Genomic DNA, 17,589 nt, shown 5'->3' on the forward strand with positions numbered 1-17,589 from the left:
ACCCAACTACTTAATTTTAATCCTTCTGTTCACAGTTCATGATCACAATATATAAAACAATGTGTTTAAATATTGAAAATAAATATTAATGTTTATTTCAGAAGATGTTTTTCGAAAAATGCTGCTCTCGTTTGACACATATATTTGTGTAATTATAAGCGGGCCATTCACGGATTAAAAAGTGATTTCCTGACTTATTGATTCTATCCAGGTTTTCAACTTCATTATTTCAAAATATAATGGAGCTCTTCTGACAGGTATTTATTTTTTTTATATAAACTAAAAACATATTTAACATTGAACTACAAATTGAAGAAAAAAGGAATTGGCTAGGCCCAGATGTCTAAAATCAGTCTAAATTAAGTCGTCTGTAGATAATCGTCAAATCGTGGACGTGGTTGATCTTCACTACTGTTCTGAGTGGAGACGGACTTCATGATTCAGTGCAAACGGCCGTGTCACGGCCGCGTGATTGTTTTTTTGTGATCGCATTTTTTTTAAATGTGTTCAGTCTAGTTCATCTAATTGGATCAGATATACCTGATTTGGCTGATTGTCTATATTCCAAAGGAAAGCAATCTCAAAAAATCGATCGCTCAACATTTTGTACCGAATGGAAACCCGACTTTAGGCAGTCTATAGAGCTAATTAATTATGACACAAGTACTAAGAATATCTTTTGTTTTCGATGCAAGGGATTAAAGGGACAACTGCCGGACTCTGCAAAGATTACTGGCCAAGATATTGCAATATAATAAAGGATTCATGCTTAATTCATCGTCGATGGATGCGAAGATACTGCCCGTATACGTGTGAAATGTGTAAACAAGGTAGTCAAGGTAGGCGGTGCTAACATGCAACTCTGAGTGACTATAAGGCTAAACGCTTAATTACCCGAGGCTGAGAATCAATTGTGAAACTTGTCTAGCCTGACCACTGACCACCAAAAAAAAATGAGCTATAGACTGGGATTAAATTACCCGACCATGCAATTTGCTAAAGTTCAAATTTTTTAATAAACCCTTTTTTCATCAGTTCTTAGTCTAAAAATTGAAAGCAACGTAAACTTAGAATCACTTTACCGAACCAGGAAATTTGATTGAGGTCCATGCATTGATTTACTTTGAAAGCATGCAAGCGGTCTATATCACTACCCAAATGCAACGTACACTGTATAATAATATATATATACAAATTGTTTCCTTTTTCAACAGTAAACCCGTGTCAACATCACAAATGTTTGTATCACAGCAGATGTATTGTCACGAAGATGCACACACCAAAATGCATTTGTCAAAATTTGTTTGATTGTCCAAAACAACATTTTTTCTTATGTGGAACAGACAGAGTAACCTACAGGAATAACTGTACCTTGAAAGCAATTGCTTGCAGACTCAAGAAAAATGTCAGAGTTCACTCAATTGGCTTGTGTAGTAAGTTATGTAGTGACCAATAATAATTTTCTTTTAATTTATCTTTCAACACCGTCGCAAGTGATTAGTGGATTTTCGTAGGGTAAACACACCACTGTATGCGAAAATGCAGATCAGTATAAAAACTCCCACCAATGTCTGCGGTTACACAGAGGTGATGACGTCATGTGGTTGAGACAACTGCGTGTGATGTGATTACCTGTGGTTTGAAACATCATGCACATGTTGTGTGTGTATTTATAGCTGTCTGTTGTAGACATGTATACATTACACGAACCCAACACTGGCCAGTTGATCTAGCTTAAAACTAGAACTTTGTTGTGTAAACACACCTCGGCGAATCGTTGACCTGAAAATCTGAGTCACTTGATTGTGTTACTAGTGCACTTTAAAAATCAAGTTCAATGTTAGGTCTAGGCCATGCATCACTTGCATGCATGTCTAGGTCTGTAGTGAAGACAAGGCTACGTGTTATCTAAGACCATATCTCTGGGAAAACCTCAAACCACATGCATAGCACAAGAATTTCCTAATCAGTTTTAAACGATAATGCATCAGTATGAAAAATAGGCTGATATAACTCAGTTCTGCTTCGTATTGAAAACGTTACATATAATCATGGTAATCAACGTATGCTAATTAAGTTTTTTAAAATTGACGTGAATACTGGCTCATATTATGAAATAAATTATCATATCATTCATATGTGACCTTGTTACAAAAGCCTCTCGCTTATTAAATTTTTAGAATTTCCCTGCGCACACGTCAGTTGTCAAAATTTTGCCGAATGTCGTGTCTCGTCAAAAATGGTTGGGAAATGCAAATGCCCATCTTATAAGCAATGTTCCAGTATCCCCAGACCTATTTGTGGCAAGAATGGTGTAACATACTTCAATCAGTGTTTTTGGAAAGTAAGGTCGTGCCAAGAAAATACGAGAATTCCCATAGAAAGACGAGGAAGATGTGCCGGTTAGTAGATGAAGTCCTGCATGGGTCTTCCCCAACATGCAGTTATGCTTGAGTATAATAATTCTCCCTAAAATATACCCGACTGTTGCATATGGTTCTCAAAGGTGACAGGACAGAAAGTTGCTTGACCTTGGGTGGTTAAAAACCCTGTGCCCTGAAAGCCTGTGTGCCTTGAACCTTGTGCCCGGGGAAGATCTCCTCAATAGATCAACCCAGAGTAAGTCCATGATTTACAATCTTTTTGTCAAATTCCTTGATATGATCCTCATCATTCCTCATCTTAGTGATAAATTCTTAACTGAATAAGCCGCAGATGTTCCATGCTGTTATTGCATGTTGTTGACTTAAATAAACTTTAAAGTCATTTAGTTATACGAATTCGAGAACGCTCAAATTCGTCCGGTTCAATTGTTGCACGGTAGAATGTGAAAATAACACCGTTCTGATAAACTTAATAACACCGTCATATCTGGTCCCAATTAATGATTTTTACTTCATTCACTTTGCTAGTCGTGTCACAACGATTAGAATCTTCAAAAACGCCAGGAAAACCAAGAAGTGAGTATTAACTAACACCTTTAGAAGAACTGTGCTCCAAAATATTCCACCCAACGAGGTCAACACTCAACACAAACTTTTCTCAACTACAGTGCTATCTCCAGGACCCATCGCATTATTCTCCCATGACGCAAAGTATTCTGCGCACTAGTGACCTCAGACAAAGAGAATCCCAGATTTTGAAGCCAGGTTCTTGTTTCTCTAATGTGTCAGAGATCGCTTTTGTCAGAAGTCATTTGCGCGAAATACAGAAAAAAATACAAAAGATCTTATGGAGCGATTCTTAGGAGCCAATTGTAAAAAAAATCTAAGAATAATTTTGGGTTCCACTGTATCATTTTGCGATGGACAAAGCAATCAGTTGCGCGAAATTATCTCAGAACTTTCTCAGAACTCCCAATTCATAGGTTATTTGTGAACCAGGCTTTATTCGTACGTGCATTTGTATTGTTAGAACGATTCTGTCGTTGGAATTTGTGCCCATATTACATGTTATGTCGAGAAGTGAATGGCTACCCAACATGTGGTAATGTGATAAGTTATAAATAACTTGCATAGTTGGCAGAAAAGGCCAGAATCGTGTATATTTTGGACATTCTTTATGTTGCACAACATTCATCTAAAACTCGTTTTCAATCGTGTTTTAGTAAAAATCTGTCCTCAAAGTTCATGTTCTTGTGTACATGGCGTGGATTTTTACCAACACCGCAATGGCTGTTTCATGTGTCGATGCAGGTCGCCCTAGCTTTCTTACCAGGGCTTCACGAAGATAAAAACTGCACCGTTCTATTAGCATTTTTTAACAAAAAACGATAACGTCGCGTATCAAAATACAGTAAAAATGATAAATCATAATATTCTTTTGTAATACGGTTCTTTAATGTATGTATAATGGCAGCTAATATCCTTGGGTAAACATTCCATGTAAATCAACTGTGATGGCGCCTTATGACAGAATTATGTCTTCGTATGCAAGTAAAGAGTACATAGCGTATGTATTTAGGGCTATTATTAAGCTAAAACTATAAAAGCTATTTAAACTGAGTTTTGCCCGGAATATGTCGTCGTTAAGTCCAAGCGTGATAACTTTAGCCTCACCACTCCCAGGGAAGTATATCTCGTGTTTATATGTTTTTATTGCTCTACCATTAACATTTCGAAACTCCTATATACTCTGGTTATTGCTAAAATGTGTATAGTATTGCTAGTACTGCTGATGGCTTCCGAGGTTTCCCGGGTATAGAGTGGGCACACCGCACATGAACACTATCAAACTGAAATATATCAAACTACAAATATAATCATGGTAATTACAACATAGAGAACGCACTTGGAAAACAAGCTCTTATCGTCATTTTTATTATAGAACAATACTAAACAGTGTCCTATTTGTTAAGTATAGAAGGTAAAAAGTGTAGTCCATGCATTAGAGTACAGCAGGATATTACCCAAGGCGGAATACATAAAAGAGGAAGACTTCAGGCGTAGTTAAATTGAGATTGTGAAAGGGCTTTCGTATTTTATAGTTCATCATTTACAGACGAATATGTAGAAAATAGATTTTAAAGGGAAACTGTCACTGTCACTGACTATAATTACTATTGACTTAGAAAGACTGAACAAACATAATATTCATCTAGCTTTAAAAAATTCATAATTAGTTTGTCAATATAATTAGTCAAGCAAAATGAATAGGTCACAGGGAATCACAGCTGCATGCATGCAGTGTAAAATCTTGGTTGATGCGCGGATCTCTGCGGGCGTTTGACGAAAGGAGATAATTTAAAGTTCGAAGCACCGAAGCAAGATTCACAGAGGAATGAAAGCGTTAAGAAGTCAGATGAGTCGATCTGCATGTGCACAACAAAAGTGACATAACGAGAAACAAGTGAAAAATAAAACTGCGAGAGAAAAAGAGAGAAGTGATGTGAAAATTATCACGTTTAAAAATGCAACCAATGAATTAATAAAAGGGAACCAAAGAGATATATAGCAACAATGGCAAACAAAACTGCAGATAGACCACTTATCAATCCTGAATCAACATCAATGTTACCTATAATGTCTGCTCTCTACTTTCCTATGTTTCTCATGTCGGAATTCGGGAATGGTTTCGTCATTTATTCACTTCTTTACCTCAAACGGCGACATCACACGGCCATTGATAGATATACATTAAGTCTCGCAACTGCTGATTTTCTACTCACAACATTAACGGTATTTAACGGTTTAGAATACCTTCATAATGAATGGATGTTGGGAGAAGTATTCTGCAAAATACACGGAACGCTAGTTGAACTCTCTTACATTGTTTCTACTTTAACCATAGCAACAATAAGTTACACTAGAAGTAAAGCAGTTAATAATCCATTCAAGATGCTTCATGAAGGAAAAAAAACAAAAAAAACTATCATCTATATCTGGCTCACTGGCTTAACTCTTTCTTCTCCATTGGCGTATGCTTACACTGTCGCAGGGCGAAACGGAAATTTGCATTGCAGCAATACGAATTTTGGAGTAAGGACTCGACAAATATATTATCTCTTCCAAGCAACGGTACTCTTCTTTGCGCCTGTATCAGTTATGATTGTTTCGCAAAAAAAGATCACAAGAGGTCTACGACAACATTCGAGTAATAATCAAACTGTGATGGCCTCCAACGACAGGAATTTATCTCGAATGCTAAGGAATGAAAGGCAAATACGAAAGTTACTGACATGCTTGTGGGTTATGTTCGTTTGTTGTTTTACTCCATATATTGTCATGCGCACGATAGACCATTTTACATCAATGAGGAAAACAAGCAAGATTTCGAACCAAATTTGGTACATAACTCAGCTGCTGGTAGTTCTTAATTCATCAGTCAATCCGTATTTGTACTACAGGATGACTAACAGAAGAGGAACTTTTACTCAGCATATTTTAAAATTATTCTGCTGTCAGTCCTCGATATGGTGATCAACTAATAGAGACAAGTACATAAGCAGTACAGCCACAAGTTCACGATAAATCGCGCTTACTATTTAGTATTAGACCTGATATTTTAATTCATGATTATTTCATTGCAGCAGCCAGCAAGGCGGCTTTAATATTAAATAAAGTTAAAAAATCAATCAACTTTGGCATCAATGAACGTTGTTCCATTGCATTCTAATTTCTAATTTCATCCTCATTTTTGAAGCCCGAGTTTATTACCCCGTCTATGCCGTCAAAATTACTGACTGATTAAGCCTGGTTTCCATATGACGCCGACGTCGGTAAAGTATTATTGTCGGTGATTTTTGATGAGTGAAATCTTTTGTCTTTCTGAAATCATTTTCTCCATGGATGATTACAGACAATGAGTCGGCGACAGGTCGGCGTCATATGGAAACCAGGCTTTACCCAGATAGCCGGCATATGGTATATTCTACCTCCGATAAGATCTGTTCGTGTGATTCAATTTTTGTCCGATCCAAATTACTTCAGGTGGGTGTTTAAAAACAAGTTAGCTGTTTGTTTTCAAAGAAGTAAAATCTCTGCTTTAGTTGATTATGGGGGGAAATTATTCACCAGGCCATGCCAATGGCGTGAATCAGGGATAAGTCTAATCAGAATCAGAGATAAGTCTAATCAGAATCAGGGATAAGTCTAATCAGTCTAATCAGAATCAGGGATAAGTCTAAGGAACTCGTTGCTGAAATTTAAGGCTCTCTTACTCCTTAGAACTCCTCAAAAGATAATTTCCAAGAAAGGTAACTTTTCATCCTCCCAAAATATTCAGGCTACCGTCATACGTTGAACCTAACATGACGTATACCAACGGTTACAGGAAGAGAAAAACATGGCGGCGACGTCTGGGAACGCTTCATTGAAAAACTGGCCAAATACTGCGGAGAATTATGAACTTCAAGAAGTCATAGGTACGTTTACCTGGTTTTTCGTCATTTAAGAAAGAAACTAATATATATTTGGTATCTCAGGATATGGAGCGACTGCTGTTGTGCAGGCAGCGTTATGCATACCACGAAGTGAGAGAGTGGCTGTTAAAAGAATTGACTTAGAATTATGTGGGGCGAGTATCGATGAGATGCAGGTATAATATCTCTTGTATATACATAAATATGAAGGCTATGTTGTGGGTTTTTAATGCTGAACTACTAGTGTTTATTATAATGTTTAATTAAAGATCAACAATAAAAGGTTATTAACTTAATTAAAAACCTATCAATGACAATGTGACAATATCGAGCGAGATATATCATGTCATTATTTTTCCTAATTTTAGATGATTTAGGAAAGTTTTTTTAGCGCTGTAACACTTTCAGAAGGGTGTGCAGACCTCATATAAAGAACATCTTGTCACCTACTATAATTATAAATAGGACTGAATCCCATTCTCACTAGCAAGATGCAAGTACTGGTTGTCCTGTTGAAGATTTCGAATTAGAAATATTGTTCTCAGCATAAACACTTTTTCTGCCTTCTGTTCAGATCTGTCATATTACACCTCTTGGCCCAACTTCATCTCCCCCCCCCCTAGCTTCACATTTCTACCTCCCCTTCCCCCCAGCTTAACATTCCTACTGTAGGACTAGAGTTTCCATTTATTTTTCAGAAAGAGATTGGTGCTATGTGTCAATGCAACCATGAAAATGTTGTCAATTATTACACTTCATTTATTGTGAAACAAGAACTCTGGATAGTCATGCGTTTACTGGATGGAGGTATATAGTTTCTTTGGTGCTACTCAGAGATTTAGAGTGTTGTTTTGATTTATCCTTTATTTATTATTTTGAGATAATTACAAGAATGTTGGGAATTTTTTATCCACAACAGGTTCCATGTTGGATGTTATCAGATATCAGATAAAGTTAGGTAAAGGGCAAGGAGGGGTACTTGATGAGGTTATCATTGCGACAGTGTTAAAAGAAGTTCTTAAAGGATTGGACTATTTTCACAGTAATGGATTAATTCACAGGTGCTAAATGATTTATATAATAGATAGAGAGGGAAATATAGTATCTAGTAACTATAAAGAATTGAAATAAGATCGGTGGTGTTTGGCCTGGTTTATTTTATATGATTTTTGCAAATTTTAAAATATTTCAAATATTATCTATGGCAAAAAATCCATATATGATTATTATATTGGATATTTTACATCCTGAATATTAAAGATACAACATTTTAGGGATATTAAAGCTGGCAATATTCTTCTCGGAACTGATGGAACAGTTCAAGTTGCAGGTATGAATAACTTGAACTGAACTAAACTAAACTCTTTGTTGATTTTTACAGTTTCTTAAGTCATAGTTGAGATTTTTACAGTTTCTTAAGTCATAGTTACAATTGAGAGAAGAGATAATTTGGAGATAATTCGGCCTTGCCTTTCCCTTGTATGATTTAATATGTTTGTTCAGTTTGTCCATGCATTAAAGATACCGCACCATTATATGATGTATTCTAAGGTACTAAACATCGTGGTAGTAATCACTGCACAATACAACACCACAGCCTTTAGTGCCTTGGTCAGAGTGCGCTACCTTCCTTTTTAAAACGGACAAACATTTTTTATCCCAATCATCAACTATCACTAATTTATTTCTGTTGATGTCAATTCTACCAGATTTTGGAGTGAGTTCTGCTTTATATTCCTATGGTGATAGAACAAGACCTGAGAAAAGAACGACGTTTGTTGGTACGCCATGTTGGATGGCGCCTGAAGTCATGGAGCAGGTATCCTCCTCCATCTTTCCCGATTTCTAAGATTGCAAAATCTTGCTTTATTCTTGTTAATGGTAATGTCCAGTCGAGTTTGTGCATCAGTCCTGCTCATAACAATGCAAGGCCCAAAATTCATTCAAGTTGGGTGTTTTAAAATACAGGTAACTGCGTATAATAATAAAGCTGATATCTGGAGCTTCGGAATCACGGCGATGGAACTGGCGACGGGAACTGCACCATATGCGAAGTTTCCAGCAATGAAGGTAAGCATCTCTAGGAAAATTGTAATATTGTCTTTCATCGCTCAGATTGTTTATCACGAAGCATTCCGCTGCGTGCAAAACCGCCTGTAATTACTCGTATGTATTCGCATACAATTATTATGATTTTGAAATTTTGATTTCTCAGAATAATACGATTCTAATTATTCAAAAAAGATGCAGTTATTGTTTAATAACTATAATCAATCAATTTACTCTTTAGCGTGTTTTAAACCTACTTTAAATGATTAGGTTCTCATGTTAACGCTACAAAATGATCCACCGACATTGGAAACGATCTCTGACAGCAAAAACGATGACTATAGAAAATATACCAAACCATTTCGACGGATGATCAGTCTGTGCCTTCAAAAGGAACCTGAAAATAGGTGCAGTACGCATCGATCCATTGTTGTTGAATCTGTCCTGCGTGTTTTTATTTGTAAATCTTTTTTGGTACATGCAATACAACTCTTGTTAGTCTTGGTACAATAAACAATCACACAAGCTAGGGTGGGGAGGAGAGGGGGTCTTTGCTAGCGAGATAGTTGCGAGGTCAAGGTTTGAGTTGGTTACGTGTATATTCTCGTTATTTATGATATGTGATTTCTCTCCCAGGCCTGACGCTTCTGAACTTCTGAAGAATGCTTTCTTTAAGAAAGCCCGGGTAAGTGAAATCTCTAACCAACGAAGATCGACGTCGGAAAATTCTCGAAACGTGTTATATTATATTCTGGAAACAAGGCTCAGGGCGAAAATTCTCTTTCCTAACGTCAATTTTCAAACCAGAATATTTTGATGAGTAAAGTTTCATTATTCATCGCATGTTATTTAACTGTATCTTCAGGGTAAAGAGTTTCTGAAGGAAACACTACTTCCACTTGCACCACCACTTGGTGAACGATCTCAAAAGGTAATGTATGCGGTGTCAGTATTCATCCAGTGACTTATAAATCACTGCAGACCCTCTGGACTGTTCTATTTCAACGAGTTGTTCAATGACAGCCAAAGAGCGTGCCCTAAAAACGTCAAAGATTATTTTGATTACAGTATTTCAGCCCAGTATTTTTTTAACTTCAATACATATAATTTAAAATAGTTCATTGCTCTCGTTGCTGTGATATAGGTAAAGAGAGTGCCAGGTTCAAGTGGTCGTCTTCGTAAAAATACCCACGGCTCCTGGGAATGGTCAGACGAAGAGACAGAAGAACGACCAAAAACTCTGGTAATGTCAATACAAAATTATTCAAAGTAAATATAAGTACGGGAGTTAGCGATCTAAGGCAACTTTCACTCGAGACTAGACATATTTCAGACTGCACTTCAACTTGTTTGGTTCCATTTATTCACAATGAAAATGGTACTGTAATACTACATTCAAGATTAATTTTAAAATGTATTTTTAATGTTTGACCGATCGATTCTTTATAGAAAGAACGGAAGACTGAAGTGCCTGATAATGAAAAAACCCAACCATCTGGTATGAAAACAGTATCTATATAATCCACTCTTTTTCTTTTTCACTGTTTTCCGCAACAGACTACCGATATTTATCTCTGAATTAATTGTTGAAACTTGTAGAAGATGAGACGATTCATTTCCATTCATTTTTAGCGTCAGCAGCACCTGTTGAAAAGAAAGACGCCCCAACACCCTCTCCACCTAAAAGTCCTACGAAACCACCAAGTGAGGAGACTGCAACTGTTCCCCCAACAACTGCTGAGACAGGTGACTCACAACCAGCGCTAAATCTTACTTTACGTTTAAGGTACACTTGTTTATTATTATTAAAAGATCATCTCAGAGTGACAGAAAAATCCTGTTGAACATCACTCGTATTCAGTTACTTAACTTTCTTACATGTATGTGTACTCCTCTACTGTATTTGTAATGTCTTGCAAATGCATTTTTCTTTCATATATTTCGTGATTCTGTGAATTTCAATTATTTTTAGAAATATAAAAAATGAACTCAACGATATTCGGTTTGATTTTAAACACGGCGAAGGTAAGTTGGGATTGGGAATTATCTGAAGAATACCGGGTTTAGAATGGCACATCTGACCACACACCTGGTTTGCCTTCAACGCCTGTTCTCCACTTAGTCATTAGTTCATATAGACCGGATCAGTAGCATGGTAATATGATAACACTAACCATGCAAACATATTGCTTAATTCACGTTAACAACACTTCTCCTTCTGGTAGAAAACGAATGTAGCTATTAACGGCCGGGGATATAATATTTGTAGCGAGAATATTTTCAGTCTCTTACTGTACATACAACTTTGTTTTAACCAGGAAGATTCTTTATAATGGTGTCTATTGAATTTGATTGTCTTTTTTAAAGATACTCCACAAGGCGTTGCACAGGAATTAGTGAGCGCTGGACTTATTGATGGTGTGGATACGATACTTGGTAGGGACATGTAGTAAAGTATCTTTAATATAGTTTATATTTTTTTATTTTAATCACATTGTAAAAGAGATATTGGCTTTACTCTCTCACACCACGTTCTAAATCTGATCTAGTAAAGGTCACATATTTAATGAAATTGTAATTCTTTTAAAATTATTTCCTATTCTAAAATATCCTTTTCTTAAATAGTCGCTGCAAATTTAGAAAAGGCGCTCCTAAATCCGTCTGCATACCGTCATCCAGCATTCATGGTGTTTCAACTGGTACTGATATACAATATATACTCCTTTATACATTTCCTGATACCCTGAAATAATGTCGGTATTATCGTGCTTATTCCCCTACTTTCGCGTATTGAACTGAATACAATATTAATTACGATTTTGTGGCACTTCACTCGATGTAGGTAATCATGCACCGGCATCGCATACGCGTAGGTTCGATTCCTGCCGGAGGACTGATAGTTGACTATTTTTCTCAACTGTTCCTGGCTTGAATCGAGTTGTGTATGATTCCACTCGAAATTAAGACCCTTTGAAAACCTTTAAATACAATATTAGTTATATATCTCGGTGAATTCCAATTCAATTTTTTCACTGTATTTATTGTTCTCATTTTAGAATTCTCCAATTCCAACTGGTCAAACTAAAGACGAGAAAACATTAATCGGGTTTGCGCAATTAACTATCAATTAGAATTGAATAAAATGGTAATTTTGTATGAAAATTTGTACATTTGAATCATCATTAGTGGTAATGAAATGTATATTTGAGACGATTTGCTTAAACTATAGGTAAACGTGATAAATTTTTGAAATTGTTTGTATATGCCGGGCGGTATGGAATGCAGGAAATAAGAGGTTCCCTCTTCAATGTTGAATATTTATAAGTAGTAAAGGAGCAGTTAAATAAAATTCTTATTCCCATTTCCTACTCTATTAAACTACGCAAGCATACTCTCAATCGGAAATGTTTATAAAACTGAGGAACTCTGGAAGGTTGGAAACGGTTTTTTGATGGTCATTTATCTCTTACTAATTATGCGGTATTGTTTTATGAAGTGGAATAATGTTCATATGATGACATTCAATTTTTAGGATCGACTACTTTGAGGTGTTACACGCTACATTTGCACAGTTTGTGCATATTGCTACCAACCACATATGTCGTTACGTTGAGTTATAATATAATGATACTAAACAATCTTCATGACTCTGATTCCTCGCATTCACTTGTCGTGAAAGTTTCAATACGAATTAACAAGTCAACCTTTGCTGTTCCGAGGCCGGAAACAAACTATACTGGCTGTTTATTAATAATTAATCTGGTAACAGGTTTCAAATCATTTAAAATATTCCTTTGCAATGTTGTTGTATTCTTACCTGCCTTCGTGTATGCCTCGTTATTGCGGAGGAACTGATTATTGGCATTTCCTGAGATGGAACCGAACGATCCAAATCAATTTAGATATGTCGAAGAAGCGGAGGATGAAATTAAAATGACTATGAAAGATATAATAAAACGCCATGAGATAAGCTTGGAAGAAAAAAATAAAGAACAAGAAGGGGAAGCCTTGAGTTACATCGGTCTTTCGTATCACAAGCTTGGCAAATACGAGAAAGCCTTAGACCATCATCAGCAACATCTTGAGCTCTCTGAGGCAACTGAAAACTCCATGGGAAAACGGCGGGCTAATTGTAATATTGCTTGCGTATATAAGGCCACGGGGGACCTGCCAATGGCACTTTACTACTTCGAGAAAGCATATGGGATAAGTAAAGAACGTGGAGACAGAAAAGCACAAGCAAGGATATGTAATAACATGGCTAATATTTACGAAATGCTCATGGACACAGACAAAGCTATAGAACTGCATAAAGAACGCTATGACGTAGCAAAGGATTTAGAAGATCTACATGGGCAAGGAAAAGCGTGTGTCAGTCTTGGAGCAATGTACTTAATCAAAGAAGATCTTGATCAAAGCCTTTTCTATTATGGGGAATTGCTAAATATTCTCAGATCGAAACTACGTATGTTTTTACTTTTGGATGATAAGTATAATAGTCGAAAGGAAATTACTGCATTCAATATACGTGTATATCTCAACTATCTCAACATCATCATCATGCAATGATCTGACAATATACTTCGTTCATTATAATTACCTTATTATAATTACTATGGTGGACAATTTCCTCATTGCATCATCATTTACGTACTGATCTATGTAAAAGTCTGTAGTGTTCCTATATTTTATTTTATTTAAAGCGCCTGGGAACGAGGCTGTGGTATCTCCATAACGAGAATCTTAGCATGATCGGATTTTGTTTTATATATTTCCAGGTATTCAAGATACTTTGCCTGATGACCTGTCGGATGAAGACGATGATGGTTTTATCGACCTTGAAAATCTTGCCACAAACTTTGAGTATGTCACTTCATTAGCCATGGCGCTATCAGTTCTTAGTCGATCATATTATTAACCATAAACATATCACACTTTGTAGCTTGTGAACGAAAATGTCAACTCTTTTATACTACTCTTAGAAGAAAAAAAATATAATTTGTATTTTTAATTGTACATGCTAAGAAAGTAAGACATAGAAAGTAATATTCACAGATTTATTTTAACCGATTAACCATTTCATTCTAGCGATGAAGAAGGGGAGGAAGAAGACGGGGAGAAAGGAAAAAAAGGGAAAGGAAAAGGACTTCCTAAATCACCTTTTAAGAAAAAGAAAAATAAGGATAAAGATAAAAAGGAGAAAGAGAAGGGGAAGAAATAATTGCTGAGAAAATGTTAGAAAAATGCATAGTGCGAAAGAAAAGAACTTCTTAAATCATTTTTTACTGTCGTTACAATGAAAATGATCATAAAATATTGCATCAATTCATTAAGGCATAAAATTAATCAGTTCCTGTGGACGCTAGAGCGACAACGATGGTCCACGATGAACGATATTATACCAAATACCAATCGCGTCAGCTGAGCAGTTTTAAAACCGGAAATCTCAAAGTTCCAACGAGACCTTTATTCTTCGAAACCTTCCAACGAGACAACAACAATTATAAACACGCATATCCATATTGTAACACTACTTTATAAATTAATATGGTATGAAGATAGTATTTCTAAAAATAGTGCATATTAAATGTTTTTATAAAAAAAAGGTTGAAGACTGGGATATATAACCGGAGAAACGCGTTTGCGGTTTTTAACTTCACTTCGTGTTTCAAAGGCATTTCAAAATGAACTTTAATTTGTGTTTGAACTACTTTGGACACTCTGAATACCAGTGATAGTTTGTCGAGATATTTGTCCAAGAAATCTAATAATGACTACACTACACAAATAGAAGCATACAACTGCAACCTATTTTGAATCAGACGTGTATGGCAGGTAACGCTTGCATATACGAATGCCTCTCTATTCGTTTTAATCCATTCTTGCCTTTGGAAAACATCGTTCATGTTTAGAACTGGGCAATGTGTAGACAAAAAACCTATCTAAAGGTTAATCACTCTGTTGAAAATATACTATTTTGAGCGTTAAACTGTTTTCAGTTAATTTGTGTAATCATAACAGTGAATGAATTTTTAATGAACTTAACTGTGGTTACCCGTTGCTGTGCTTTGGTGTCCCTTAAGTTTACAGGAGTTTCTATATAAACATAAAATAAATATCGTAATATGTAGTTGAGTAGTGTACGAGAAAAGGTTTGCCAATGGCTGGAAAGTCAGGCAAGGAATGGATGCCTCAGGTAATGCAGGCTTCAGCCTTAGGCATGGCTCCACTGGCCCGAAGAAGGCTCTCGGCGGTACCCTCTGCTACACTGCCAAATAAGCGAGTCGTGATTGTCGTGTCTGGACGCCGCTACGAAACATGGGAGGCGACACTCTCTCGACATCCAGATACTCTTTTAGGAAGCAAAGAGCGAGAGTATTTTCTGGATGAAACAACCGGAGAGTACGTTTTCGATCGAGATCCTAGTATATTTCGACATATATTGAACTATTACAGAACAGGTAGATTACATTTTTCCTACTATGAGTGTAGCAAGACGTTTAAGGAAGAGTTTGAATTTTTTGGTATTCCCTTTGATGGTTTTGACTCGTGCTGTTGGAACGAAATGAACGATTCCTACGAGGCTGAAAATGTTATTGCTACTACAATGGAAAGATTAAGACAACGAGTAAATCGAACTCACTTCGATACAATACGTGAAAGCATATGGGATACCTTTGAGAACCCACAAAGAACACGCGCTAGCAGAGCTGTATATAATATTATCGTTGTTGCTGTGGCACTAAGTCTGTTAGTAACTGTAGGTCAAACAATTCGTTGTCCCAGTGGTGAAAGATGTGCTGAAGAGTTTCACGATTTGTTTCTTTATACAGACGGAGCTTGTGCGTTTATATTCACCGTAGAATATGTTGTTAAACTATATGCTGTCCCATATCGCAAACCTTTCGTTAAAAGCCTTGAAAGTTTTATTGATATTCTTGCAATCCTGCCGTTTTATTTCGATTTGCTGGAGGAGTATGAACCTGAGCTAAAATCTTTTTCTATCTTACGAGTATTTCGTGTCTTTCGAGTATTTAAGCTGCTAAAGAATTCAAAACGGTTAAAGACTTTGCTCATCACGTTTCGAAATGCCGCTGCCGAGCTTGGATTGCTTTGCTTCATATTTTCGATGGGAACAATCATGTTTGCAGCTTGCGTTTATTACTTGGAGAAGAGTGTTCCCGATACCACCTTCGAACATATACCGCTGGCTATTTGGTATGCTATCATCACAGGCACAACATTAGGGTAGGTATTGACCAACAAGACCGGACATCACCGTATGGTAAAATGTTCTCAGTTCTGATTTCAATAATTATTAGCGAATGTAGGTATCTTAAGCCTATATAATTGTACCATTTCCCTGGGCGGGCAAGAATTTTGGTGCATTGAAATTTATCACTGTCCATGCATGCTCAAATAAGCTAGTGGTGTGAATAGCATAGACTAGTAATTTTTTTGAACTGGCAGACCATACACATTGCATTATAAATCTGTCTCTTGTAAATCTGTCTTAGCCTCCCGGTGCAACTATGTTGTTGTTTTCGTAGGTATGGAGATATGGTTCCTGTTAGTGTTGGTGGTAAACTTATTTCAGCATTATTTCTCACATTGGCTGTTTTCATAGTCTCACTACCTGTACCTTTCATCGAAGACAAATTACTACATCAACAACATCTTCAGTTGACAGAAGACCGTTTAGAAATGAGACTAAAACGAATGCTTAAAACAAAACCACCTCGTCGTAATAGTCTACAGTTTAAACGGACGCGACGTGGTACAGCTGGTAATATTGCTACTGCCACGTGACCAACGTGTATATGTTGGGATAAATTGGGATAAGGCAAACCAATAGTTTTGGCACGTCTGGTAAAAAGATTCCATCTCAAGAGAGCCAAGTCCAAGAGCTCAGTTTAATTGCCAATTGTCCGCTTATTGCATGGATGGAGGTTTATCACTAAAATGCTAAAGCATGATGAAATAATTGCGACGACGTTTCTCAATAGATTTATTTTTATTGCAATCTAATGTTGTATTGTGGTTTTCCTAATAACTTTGGTAAAACTACTAGCTGCTTCTGCTCTTAGAGAAAATGCAGCCACCAATCCTTGGGTTTCACGTGACGCTTCCAATGGTTGTCAACTCGAAAGACTCGATGACCTGAGTTATTTCTTGTGCTTGGTTGCAATGTGCAATTTAGTATCAGTGCCAATGGCGGCGTACTCCTGTGCTGCATTATTGACCACCATTCGAATGCGCCACTGATAAATTGCTTAGTGTAACCGCCTCCTTATGATAACCGCCGCCTAATCCATCAACTAGAATCCCCTCTTCCACATCGATTTTAAACAAGCTTTTTGCGCATAAATAGTCGAGACACTTCAAAGTCTTTTATTTATTACGAGTTTTTTCTAAAACAATTAGATTACTCATTCTCGTTCTCAATATCATTGTTGATTCAGACTTAATTTTTCTAGGTATGTGGGTGTGGGATGGGGTAGGGGGGATGCATTACCCCTCTCCAATAAATGCCTGGGGGGGGGCAGAATTCAGCAAGAACTTTAGTTTTTTAAAGAAAATAAGAAACATTTTCCAGTTCGCAACTGTTTTCTCTGTGGTGTTTTCTGGAGCTCCCGGCGTTTTCATAACTTCACGTTTCCCAGAATTCGCTCTTCAAGCAG

At 36.7% G+C, this 17,589-nt stretch overlaps 5 protein-coding genes across 5 annotated transcripts; all 5 read left to right on the top strand.

The window, feature by feature from the left end:
* The first annotated feature begins 225 nt into the window (after positions 1 to 225).
* On the top strand, positions 226 to 4,151 carry LOC114527251 (agrin-like). The gene is made up of 7 exons (XM_028548903.1): positions 226 to 257; positions 696 to 839; positions 1,215 to 1,433; positions 2,181 to 2,402; positions 2,913 to 2,960; positions 3,415 to 3,486; positions 3,608 to 4,151. Exons 2-7 carry the CDS (start codon positions 788 to 790, stop codon positions 3,703 to 3,705), a joined length of 711 nt encoding a protein of 236 aa, XP_028404704.1. The 5' UTR covers positions 226 to 257; positions 696 to 787; the 3' UTR covers positions 3,706 to 4,151.
* An 807-nt stretch (positions 4,152 to 4,958) lies between these two features.
* LOC114527305 (tachykinin-like peptides receptor 86C) lies at positions 4,959 to 5,918 on the top strand. Its single transcript, XM_028548965.1, has one exon. It carries the CDS (start codon positions 4,959 to 4,961, stop codon positions 5,916 to 5,918), a length of 960 nt encoding a protein of 319 aa, XP_028404766.1.
* Positions 5,919 to 6,774: 856 nt separating this feature from the next.
* LOC114527194 (serine/threonine-protein kinase OSR1-like) lies at positions 6,775 to 12,363 on the top strand. The gene is made up of 17 exons (XM_028548839.1): positions 6,775 to 6,862; positions 6,923 to 7,035; positions 7,558 to 7,666; positions 7,779 to 7,920; positions 8,134 to 8,189; positions 8,569 to 8,678; positions 8,828 to 8,929; positions 9,179 to 9,315; positions 9,545 to 9,593; positions 9,774 to 9,839; positions 10,053 to 10,151; positions 10,358 to 10,406; positions 10,541 to 10,694; positions 10,881 to 10,933; positions 11,276 to 11,344; positions 11,534 to 11,607; positions 11,965 to 12,363. The coding sequence occupies exons 1-17, from the start codon at positions 6,784 to 6,786 to the stop codon at positions 12,037 to 12,039; spliced, it is 1,536 nt and encodes a 511-aa protein (XP_028404640.1). The 5' UTR covers positions 6,775 to 6,783; the 3' UTR covers positions 12,040 to 12,363.
* A 108-nt stretch (positions 12,364 to 12,471) lies between these two features.
* LOC114527195 (G-protein-signaling modulator 1-like) lies at positions 12,472 to 14,712 on the top strand. Its single transcript, XM_028548840.1, has 3 exons — positions 12,472 to 13,373; positions 13,687 to 13,771; positions 13,997 to 14,712. Exons 1-3 carry the CDS (start codon positions 12,782 to 12,784, stop codon positions 14,127 to 14,129), a joined length of 810 nt encoding a protein of 269 aa, XP_028404641.1. The 5' UTR covers positions 12,472 to 12,781; the 3' UTR covers positions 14,130 to 14,712.
* Positions 14,713 to 15,013: 301 nt separating this feature from the next.
* On the top strand, positions 15,014 to 17,258 carry LOC114527186 (potassium voltage-gated channel protein Shal-like). The gene is made up of 2 exons (XM_028548829.1): positions 15,014 to 16,156; positions 16,459 to 17,258. The coding sequence occupies exons 1-2, from the start codon at positions 15,069 to 15,071 to the stop codon at positions 16,715 to 16,717; spliced, it is 1,347 nt and encodes a 448-aa protein (XP_028404630.1). The 5' UTR covers positions 15,014 to 15,068; the 3' UTR covers positions 16,718 to 17,258.
* The last annotated feature ends 331 nt before the right edge of the window (positions 17,259 to 17,589 follow it).

This window comes from Dendronephthya gigantea, unplaced genomic scaffold (assembly GCF_004324835.1).
Source record: "Dendronephthya gigantea isolate DGI-Jeju-01 unplaced genomic scaffold, DenGig_1.0 000043F, whole genome shotgun sequence".
NCBI classification, from domain to species: domain Eukaryota; kingdom Metazoa; phylum Cnidaria; class Anthozoa; order Malacalcyonacea; family Nephtheidae; genus Dendronephthya; species Dendronephthya gigantea.

Excerpts from the sequence above, each read along its gene's own strand:
- LOC114527251 (XM_028548903.1), top strand. The coding sequence starts at position 788 with ATGCGAAGATACTGCCCGTATACGTGTGAAATGTGTAAACAAGGTAGT. Across the intron at positions 1,434-2,180 it reads TCACTCAATTGGCTTGTGTA|AATTTCCCTGCGCACACGTC; the intron begins GTAAGTTATGTA and ends TTAAATTTTTAG. Across the intron at positions 3,487-3,607 it reads GAATGGCTACCCAACATGTG|TAAAAATCTGTCCTCAAAGT; the intron begins GTAATGTGATAA and ends ATCGTGTTTTAG.
- LOC114527305 (XM_028548965.1), top strand. The coding sequence starts at position 4,959 with ATGGCAAACAAAACTGCAGATAGACCACTTATCAATCCTGAATCAACA.
- LOC114527194 (XM_028548839.1), top strand. The coding sequence starts at position 6,784 with ATGGCGGCGACGTCTGGGAACGCTTCATTGAAAAACTGGCCAAATACT. Across the intron at positions 7,036-7,557 it reads CGAGTATCGATGAGATGCAG|AAAGAGATTGGTGCTATGTG; the intron begins GTATAATATCTC and ends TTTATTTTTCAG. Across the intron at positions 11,608-11,964 it reads CATTCATGGTGTTTCAACTG|AATTCTCCAATTCCAACTGG; the intron begins GTACTGATATAC and ends TTCTCATTTTAG.
- LOC114527195 (XM_028548840.1), top strand. The coding sequence starts at position 12,782 with ATGGAACCGAACGATCCAAATCAATTTAGATATGTCGAAGAAGCGGAG. Across the intron at positions 13,374-13,686 it reads TATTCTCAGATCGAAACTAC|GTATTCAAGATACTTTGCCT; the intron begins GTATGTTTTTAC and ends ATATATTTCCAG. Across the intron at positions 13,772-13,996 it reads AATCTTGCCACAAACTTTGA|CGATGAAGAAGGGGAGGAAG; the intron begins GTATGTCACTTC and ends ATTTCATTCTAG.
- LOC114527186 (XM_028548829.1), top strand. The coding sequence starts at position 15,069 with ATGGCTGGAAAGTCAGGCAAGGAATGGATGCCTCAGGTAATGCAGGCT. Across the intron at positions 16,157-16,458 it reads ATCACAGGCACAACATTAGG|GTATGGAGATATGGTTCCTG; the intron begins GTAGGTATTGAC and ends TTGTTTTCGTAG.